Source organism: Heloderma suspectum, chromosome 6, assembly GCF_057233095.1.
Source record: "Heloderma suspectum isolate Gila_16-S chromosome 6, 16-S_ref, whole genome shotgun sequence".
NCBI classification, from domain to species: domain Eukaryota; kingdom Metazoa; phylum Chordata; class Lepidosauria; order Squamata; family Helodermatidae; genus Heloderma; species Heloderma suspectum.
The window spans coordinates 113,345,536-113,355,687 of NC_139463.1; the positions used below are offsets into that span (position 1 = coordinate 113,345,536).

The 10,152-nt window shown below is 46.0% G+C and overlaps 1 protein-coding gene across 1 annotated transcript in view; it reads left to right on the plus strand.

The window, feature by feature from the left end:
* Positions 1–8,596, plus strand: part of LOC146342581 (vomeronasal type-2 receptor 26-like) — a 28,314-nt gene extending 19,718 nt beyond the window's left edge. Inside the window, exons 4-6 of the mRNA XM_084807907.1 lie at positions 3,256–3,483; positions 5,662–5,788; positions 7,674–8,596. Of these exons, the coding sequence (XP_084664033.1) occupies positions 3,256–3,483; positions 5,662–5,788; positions 7,674–8,575 (1,257 nt within the window). The 3' untranslated portion in view covers positions 8,576–8,596. The remainder of the gene's footprint in view (positions 1–3,255; positions 3,484–5,661; positions 5,789–7,673) is intronic.
* The last annotated feature ends 1,556 nt before the right edge of the window (positions 8,597–10,152 follow it).

Consider the following 10,152-nt stretch of genomic DNA (forward strand, 5'->3'; position numbering starts at 1 on the left):
CCTAGTCCTTAAGTTCAGGGGTCTGACAGTAATTCCCTTTCAAACAGGGACCAACTGTTCCAACTTAGGGCATAGGTACTGTGCTGCTCAGATCTAGTTGCAAATGGTATAGTTGTTAAGTTATAAAAGAAGAATAAAGCTTTGAAAGGAATCCCTTTGTCTGTGTCTAGACTTGGCTACTGAATTAGACTGAGAGAGGCCTCCAAGGAGCCCTTGACAGGCGGATGGGGGTTGGTCCGTTCCACCACGGACTCCAGAGGGGCGGATTCTAAAGAATACGGCCTCACTGGAGTCCATGGCGGAATTCTCCACCATCCCTAGCTCAGCATGGCATCCCCATGTCCTCCATTTCAGAATTGTAATTTGGTGTGATGGGTATGGTGTCTTCTCCGTAACAAGCCATAATATATCTGGCTGTATGGATGATATTGCCAATCATAGTTTTCTTTCCAGGTTCTCTTCTGTTAATCTGGAACATAGCTCTTGGAAAGAGTCAGCTTTGAGAAGGACTGCTCACAGAAATGACTGGTTTGCATGAGACAACAACCCACTATAACTATATAGTATGATTTGAAGTATGCTGATTATGGCCTTCCCCAATCTTCTTTGCTGGTTGAGAGTTGTTTCTGGTCTCTTCTCCTTAACAAACCATAAAATATTGGCTGAATTGATGATACTGCCAATCATAGTTGTTCCTCTCCCCCAAGTTATCTTCTGTTAATCTGGAATGAAGGTAGCTGTTGTTGTAGCTTTGGGAAGGATGCTCACAGCAGTTACTGGGTTCACATGACACAACATCTCACCATTGGCGGCTAGCCATGGTTGGTTGTCCTGTCATCCGAACCTGGTGCATATGCTGCAAGGTGGCTTATTTTTTGTAAACAAGCCACAGAGAGAACCCTTGGTTTGTTGTAGGGTTGTTTGTACATATGTTGGGTGTCGCATCATCTGAACTCGGCTACAGAGCCACTTGAAAAGAGTGACAAAAAAGCACGTTCCACTCACTATGTTCTTAACCATGATGCGCCCAGCCTCACCCATGACTGCCCTTCCACTGATGCTGGAACAGCACTTTGGAAGGACCACCACTCATCCCACAGCTTTAAAAATAAATAAATAAATAAATAAATAAATAAATATCACTGCCTCAAAAAATGTGCAATGGTGCCATAATTTGTTATTATTGTTATCAGTGGTGGTGATCGTGTACAAATGGACACTTCCAGTTGTCCAATATATGAATTCTTTCCTGGTCAATCCCCTTGTATATTTCAGCTGTCGAAGGAAGCAGCAAGGTGGAGCTGGTAACATAGAAGGAAACTGAGAAGATGAGGTTGCGTATAGGCTAAATTGCACACAGTTGTGAAGTACTGGGGGAGAAATAAGAGTGAGAGAAAAGAGGGACCCAGTAGTGCAATTCATAACCATGGAATATTGGGGGGGAAGGTGAATGGAATGAGTGCACCAAAGGTTAAGTCACATGGCAATAGTGGATCTGTCTGACAGCCAATCAAGCCACATTAAGAAACACCATCACTTGTTTCAAATGGTCCTTTCAATTGCTATTGGGTTTCAGATCCATCTGTAAAGGATGAGATTAAAGAAGCCATGGCGTTTATTAATGCAGCTTGATTGGCTGTTGAATACAGGTGCTGATTTCTTTTTTAAAGTTAATTTGTTTTCCTTCCCTGAGTTTTGGTCTGCTTCTTACTGGTTCTGGCACAGTATATAAGTGGCATTGTAGCATACCCTTATTTGTGACTGAAGCGGGGGTTTCATGCCAAAAAGCTTCATTTTCAAATCCGTTTTTACACACGTGCGCGCGCACACACACAATAATAATAAACTGGATTTGCTAATGTTAGCCATTTGTTTTGTTTTCTTTAATTGCTAGCATGTATGAGGGAAGGAGGAAAGAGACAAGATAGGCAGATGGTATAAGTTCTGGCGACATTTATTTAGCAAAGAACTGTGAGGGTGTCTCTGAAGAAATCGAAGTTCTAATTCAGGCTGCTCACTTCTGAAAGTATTGCATGAGACTCCCTTCCCCAATGTCACCCCCCCCCCCGTGGCCAGTTAGCTTTAATAGTCATCCATATCATACAGCCCCCCCCAGGCCCCCACAGCCCCAAATGGCAAGCATCTATAACCAGACATGTGTCTCAGGTAGCTCACCAAGCCCTAACTGAATTTCACACACATACTTGCAACTAGATGTGACCAAACTGGTAATCCCCTGCAGACCACCACCCCCAATAAAAAGAAAAGCCATTCCTGTGTCACTCCAGCACTGAGGAGGCCAAAACATCTGCCATCACAGGCCTATTTGACAGCAGTTCGAAGATTCCTACTCAACCCCCAAAGTGACTGTTGCCCCGGCCATAGGCTCTGAACCCATAATTTAGAGGTGCCAAGACAGTGATAAATCAGATCCATAGATTTACTTACAAGGATAATTTCCTGGGTAACTTACAGCACACAGGCGTACCCAATGGTCAGATCAGACAGCTTCTCTGAACCATGAGCCATGGGGCAAAATGATTTTTAAACCATACATGTCAGCACTGAGGCAGCACAACACTAGCAAGCACCCCCTAGTGTCCATTCCCAGCATAGGCTAGAAGTGCTTGGTTCTCAAGCACAGCCACCGGCAGCTCAGCATAAACACACAGCTTTGCTTCTCAGGCACGGCCTGATAAGGCTTTCTACTCATTAGTAAGGAATGCACTGAGAAGCTGTTATCGGCCCTTTGAATCATCTTCACATGCTCAGAGGCTTACTATCAAGGGAATTGCACCAATAATGAACTTAAGCAAGAATTATGGATCTCTAGGCCCCTCTACTCCAGCAAAGGAGATTGTTTATAATGTTAGACCCTCTAACATTATAAATGACTTGGCTATGCTCCTTGGGCCAATATGGTGACCAGCAAAGCCTTCATTGTAAATTGAGGTGGAGGGAAAGAGTGAGATCTCCAAAGAGGAGAAAGGGGAGGGGGGACAGTGGACTTATATAGCTCCTAAACACCCAAGTCCTAAATCATGTCCAGCATGATTGGATGTATACTAGCTCACTTAAAAGGAGCCATTAACTATAGATCTCATGTGAATGTTTGTGAACCACCCAGAGAGCTTCAGTTATGGGGTGGTTTAGAAATACAATGAATGAATGAATGAATGAATGAATGTAAACAACAACTACACAAAGATTTTTTTTTCATCATCTTGTTACAATCTCTTTCACCCTCCTATGCAGCTCCACCACTTTCTGAGAAGTGCCTCGTTTAACAACAGTGCCGGGGAAAAGATTTCCTTTGACCAAAAGGGGGAATTAGTAACTGGATTTGATATTATCAACTGGATCACATTCCCAAACCAGTCCTTCCTTCGAGTCAAAGTTGGAAGTATAGACCCCCAGGCGCCCCCAGAAAATCAGTTTGCTATTTCTGAGGGAAGCATACTATGGCCCAGCAGGACTAATCAGGTAGGATTTATGTCATTTTAACATGCATTTACTTATTTCCAAAGTGCCCAAAATGGTTGAATGTTCAGACACTGAAATTCCACTGTTAACTGTCAAATTGCTATGCCAGTTTTCTATCAAATCTAGAGCTAAGGTGAAATTCCACAGAAGACTTTTGGATACATACATTCTATATAATTACATTCCTAGGTACATTTTTAATTTCTTTCCCTTTTCCTCCGAAGAATCTCCACCATGTATTTTGTGTGGGGGCCTCCATCCCTCCCACCCGCAACAATGACCTGCAATTATACTAGGCACGTGACATGGTGGTGGATTCAAAATGATCACCAGGATGCCAACACTGCTGTCCTTTACATGGAAGCAGCACTAAGGATTTCAGAGGAATACGTCCGGGGCGTTAAGTTCATCAAGCTTTCAGCAGCTTGGCCTCCTGGACTCCAGATCACTTACCTGTGAGCTGGCCTGGCTTGATCTGTATCAAGTCAGAAAAGTTAGCGGAATTTGGGGTGTGATTACTCACATTGCAGCTGTAATTTGCCCAAATTGCGTTTGTCATATGCTTGAGTTGCACAAATTGCAGGTTCCATATGCTCAAGTTAGGCATATTTATGGTCACAATTAGCACAAATTACAGGAATTATGTCAAAATTTGCATAAATTATGCATTTGTTTGCTAAAATGTTGATGGGGGGGATGCAAACTTTCTCACATTTCAGGAAAGAGTCCCTTGCTTGTCCTGGGGGCTCTGGGGAAATCCAGTAAGCTCCAAAATGGATGAATTTCCCTGTGACAACCATTAATAGCAGCACAAAATAACCTTAGGAAAAGGAAAGAAGCAGTGCTATTGCCAGTGTTAAATTACCCTCCTGCCCACTCCCCAAAGAAACCCAGTAACAGGAGCAGTAGCCATCCCTCTAGAAACCAACAAAACAGAGACTCGACCTTCAAGCTAATATGGCTTTAATTTTGCTAATGACAAGCTTTTCCACCATACAGACTCAGTGATTCTCAAAGACATCTCCAGGGCCTCATAGCTAATCCTGAGCTCTCTATTAGGGAAGGCTTTTGCAAAGTAGAGAAGTTGCTGCCAAATTGAGAATAACCATCTACTGAAAATCCGAAAGTGTGGCTTCCTTTTCCATTGGCTCTAGTGAGTTCCCATTCTGGCAGAGCATCTCAAACCACTCCTTAACTCCACCCACTTTGACTGAAAATATGCCCTTGCTTTGACCAAATTGTGCCCCTTCCCCTCCTCAGAGGGACTTGGCATCCTGGCTGGGGCAGGGGCAGTGTTCCAGCCAGGGCCACCTGGTTATCATGGCCTTGGGACGATTCTTCCCCAATTCCTGGAGACTCTCAGGGAAATTCCTCCCCTGCTCTCTTGTCTAATTATTCTAATTCCAGCTCTGAATTGGAATAATAAGAAAACCCAGGGGCTCTGGGCTGAATCCTAACACCTGTGTTTGAGAATTTCTTCTCATCTGGAGATATTTTGGGAAATGGTCTTACGAGATCATCTGCTCAGAAATAGGGTGGATAATTTTGAGAGGCAATTTGCGTACTTCAAAATTTCTAACCCAAGACGCTTACATCCTAAAAATGAGAAGTTGTATTTCTTTATAATAATGTGTCTTTAAGATCTTGTGAAGATCACCATCTGAAAGCTTATATGTTTAGCAAGGCTCGGGGGGGGAGGAGATTCAGCAGTAATTTTCCTAATAAATATTTAAATTGAAAATGCTACATAATATTGGAAAAATGGTCTCCCTAATTTTGCTAGCATTGAATAAGGTGGATAATTTTGAGTGCAAGGTTACCAGTTGACCAAGACCCCAACCCTTTCATCCCATTCTTTCCTAAATGACTGAGCAATAAGCATAAACTATTGTTTCTTCTGGATGTTTAGGGAGAGAGAGGTCACTTCCTGGGGTTGGTGTAAAGGAGTTGTGTCAAGGAATAATGGGCAGCTGACACACCTAACCTAAATGCCTGCATCTTTTCAGATACAAACTCCAAACGCATTTTTTTTTTTTTTATCAGTGTTAAACATGCTCTTCTTTCTTGTAAGGAATGGCATAACCTGAGGTTGGATACCCAGCCTGATATGGTGACATGCCTCCCTCAACAAACTAATTTGTGAATTTTAAAACATTATTCTCTTCCATTTATGGACAGGTGCAGCCCCTTTCTATCTGTAATGAAAACTGCCATTCAGGCTATAGAAAGACCATGAAGGAGGGGGAGCCATTTTGCTGCTATGATTGCCTTCCATGTCCAAAAGGGAAGATATCAAACCAGACAGGTAAGAAGGATTGTGATTTGAGGGTATGAAAGATAGATTGCCTGGGTTACAATTTACAGAATTTGAAAAGTTTCCCAAATTGAGAGGACAACATTAGTGGTGGTCAAGGAACTCGGATGCAGTCTCTCTGGTCTCTTATATCTCAGGATAAGCTACTGTATAAGTCTGGGATAATATAGGCCAGGGTTAACAGAGGTAGTGTTAGGAATCCTCCCAGAACTGAGACAAATTCTGGGGCAGTACAATGTATATTTCGTAGGGTGGGAGTATCACTGACATTGCCATGTGAACCATGGAGATGTAAGAATCCACTGTGAGAGTGATTCCTTACCTCTGTGTGAACAGTAATTGTTGTTCAGGAGTTAAATTAAGATGTGTGAAGAGAAAAACCATTATCAAGTCATCTGCAAATATTCATGCTCCATTTTGAGGTGTAGAAGAACTTTGTCAGCAACTGTGAATTGTGAATTCATTTCTTTGCCTGCTTGCCATGAGGTCAGCTAATTTAGATTTTCCTGAAGCCAGTTATGCTTTGGTAACTTCATCAGGGAAAATATCAGGCTTAGCTAAAGAAATTTCTCCATGTTACCTTAATTTTAGGTGTGGACGAAAGTCACTTACCTTTCGTTGGAGCTTGTTCGCGGTGGGGGGGAGGCGCTTCGCTGCTCCCCCTGCGAAGTTCAGGCCGGGGGGGAGGCTTCCCGCCTTGCCCGGCCGAAATTCAGACCGGGGAGGAGGCTTCCCGCCTCGCCCGGCCGCGAACTCCAAAGTTTAAACAAAAAACAAAAAACGCCCCCGTGATAGGCTAGGTGATGATTAACGTAGCCTATCACGGCTAGATCTGCAAAGTCAGCCATGATAGGCTACGTTAATCATCACGTAGCCTATCACGGGTGACTTAAAAAAAAAAAAGCGCGTACGCTAATGGCAGCCCCCAAAGGGAGCTGCCATTCGCGTTCCTTATTTGGTCGCTGTAGTCCACGTAAATGTTTACGTAGACTACGGCGAAAATAAGGGCAACGCAAATAGCGTTGCCCGTATTTTCGCCGTAGTCTACGTAAACATTTACGTAGACTACAGTGACCAAATAAGGAATGGGAATGGCGGCTCCCTATGGGGGCCGCCATTATCCATACACGCTTTTTTTTTTTAAAGTCACCCGTGATAGGCTACGTGACAAAAGACCGGCTGCCGCTCCCGCCCCGCACTAACACCCGCTGAACTGCCAGCTGGACCCACCGCCAGGAGGGACATTAGGCAAAGGTAAGTCCCGTCCCGGGGGGTGTGCGGGGTGTGGGGGGGGGGTGCAGAGAATTTCTCCCCGAAACTTGTTCAGGGGGCCGAACACGTTGGCGCTCGGCCCCCCGAAGTTTCAGGGAGAAATTCTCCGCCATCCCTACTTAATTTACTCTTTTTTTCTGACTGTCTGGGAGAGAGTTCGAGCACAGATGACCAGGGGTAGATTCCCTGGGTCTGTATATTCTGATGGGAAGAACACTCGTACTTTTTATCAGTGTTGAAGTGCCCTGGTAGCTGTTGGTGCACATGACACATTCTGTACACTGCTTTTCTGGTGTTATTTATTTCAAGCTTTATATTCCACATGGTCTGAAAAACCACTACAGATGTCATTGTGTGTGCTATGAGGTATAAATGTCCAAGAGGGATATATTGTCACCCTGATGTGATCGTATCAGCATGACACGAGGTGTAAATCTGCCCCTAGTTCATCCAGTAAACTGTAATTGCAGGAGATACATGCAAAATTGTCATTAAGATTTAAATGCTGTGTTACCCACCCCATACATGGCAATGTAATAGTGAACTTGATTATAGAGCGCATCTCCAAATATACTTTATATTGAGCTGCACATTTGCTTTCCAGATATGGATGACTGCTTTCAGTGTCCAGAAGATCATTATCCAAACGATAACCAGGATTCATGCCTTCCTAAGTATATAAGCTACCTATCATATCAAGAACCTTTGGGGACCATCTTGACCACATTGGCTCTTTTGCTTTCTTTCATCACAGTTTTGGTGCTTGAAACCTTCACAAAGTACCATGACACACCCATTGTCAAAGCCAACAACCGGAACATCTCCTACATTCTTCTCATCTCGCTCCTGCTTTCCTTCCTTTGTATATTGCTCTTCATCGGCCGACCTAAGAAGGTGACATGTCTCCTTCAACAAACCACCTTTGGCATCATCTTCTCTGTGGCTGTTTCTTGCATGTTGGCCAAAACCATCACTGTGGTTCTAGCTTTCATGGCCACAAAACCAGGGTCGAGGATAAGGAAATGGGTGGGAGAAAGACTGGCCAACTGCATTGTTCTTTGTGGCTTCCTTATTCAAGCCAGTATTTGTATTGTTTGGCTGGCAACCTCTCCCCCATTCCCAGATTTTGACATGCACTCAATGACTGAAAACATTTTATTGAAATGCAATGAAGGGTCAGACACAATGTTTTACTGCATCCTTGGCTTTATGGGGTTCCTTGCTCTTATGAGTTTCACTGTGGCTTTCCTATCGAGGAAGTTACCAGACAGTTTCCAGGAAACCAAGTCTATCACCTTTAGCATGTTGTTGTTTTGCAGTGTTTGGTTGTCCTTTGTTCCAACGTACCTGAGCACTAAAGGAAAATACACAGTGGCTGTGGAGATCTTCTCCATCTTGTCCTCCAGTGCTGGATTACTGGGTTGTGTCTTTTTCCCCAAATGCTACATTATCATCTTGAGGCCTGATCTGAACAAAAAGGAGCATTTAATCAAGAGGAAAAAATGAATAAAATTTTGGCTTAGAAGGCATTGAATGTGCAGACACAACAACAACAGAAATACCCAGCCCTGCATCTGGGTTGCCTGTCCATGGGGGAGAGGGGGGAAATGTTGCAGGTAGGGATGGTGGAGTATTCCACCACGGACACCAATGAGGCTGGATTCTAATGAATCCACACACACCCTGAGTCCATGGTGGAATAGAACACTTACCTCCGCCTCCCTGAAGAATACTCTTTGGTTGGATCCTCCAGCTCTGGATTGCCAGCAATACGGCCACCATGCTGTATCACTGGCTGAAGGGGACTGAATGTGGACGCAAATGGTGTCCAGGATTAGGGATGGTGGAGAATTCCGCCATGGATTCCAGTGAGGCCAAATGCACTGGCATTAGGCCCCCCGGAATCCATGGCAGAACGGCCTCCTGCCCCCCCAGCTGCCCTGAGGAACCCCCCCGGGATAAAGCTTAACTGCGGCAGATGCAACAGCTTCAGCGGCGGCATGGTGGCATGGCAGCAGCGGTGGAAGGTGCGGCGGCAGGGGCAGCAGAAGGTGTGGCGGCAGAAGGTGCGGCAGCAAGGGCGGTGGCGGCGGGGGCAGCAGGTGCAGTGGCGGTGGTGGCGGCGGAAGGGGCAGCGGCGGGGGCGGCAGGTGCGGTGGTGGGGGTGGTGGTGGGGGCAGGGGAAGTGGGGGTGGAGGCAGAAGGTGCGGCAGTGGCAGACGGCGGCAGCAGGTGCGGCAGAAGGGGTAGCGGTGGCAGGTGCAGCGGCAGGGGCGGGGGCGGCCACTGCTGGGCGCATTTTTTTTTTACTTTGCCGTGATAGGCTATGTAAATATTTATGTAGCCTATCACAGTTAAGTACAGGGACGCAAACGGAGGCAGCTACGGCTGCTGCCATTTGCGTCCCTGCTGCCCAGCGGCTGGATGTCCGGCTGCGGGTGGAGCTGGCTGGCAGCTCTGTGGAATCCCCATGGAGCGGATCCGGCCGGGCAGGATTCCGGGGCAGGGACGGAGCACCTCCCCCCATCCAGGATTCTGGGGGGAGGGATGGAGTGCCTCCTCGCCCCCACCGTGAAGCAGATCCGCAGAACGGTAAGTGACTTTCGTACATCCCTATCCAGGATGCCATTTGCTGCCGTAACAGCCTTAGTTTAAGGTAAATGCAGCTGTAAATGGCTGCATTTAGCTTAAACTAAGACCTTTACGGCCACAAATGGCATCCTGGATGCCTTTTGCACCCCTGCTTTTCATTCACACAATCGGCTATGCAAATATTTGTGTAGCCTATCATGTGAATGAAAAGCAGGGACGCAATTGCTGTCCAGGATACCATTTGTGGCTAAAGATCTTAGTTTAAGCTAAATGCATTTGTGGCCACAGCAGCCCAGCAGTGGCCGGAGCCGCTGCTGCCGCCGCCACCGTCACCACCGCCACTGCCACTGCCACTGGAGCTGGAGCTGCAGCTAGGTAGGCTCCGTTTCGTGGGGCTTTTGCTGGGTGGTGGGGCGGGGAGCTCCTTTTGCGGCACAGATTCCAGGGGGCTGAATTCACTGTAATTCAGCCCTCCTGAGATCCGTGGCGGA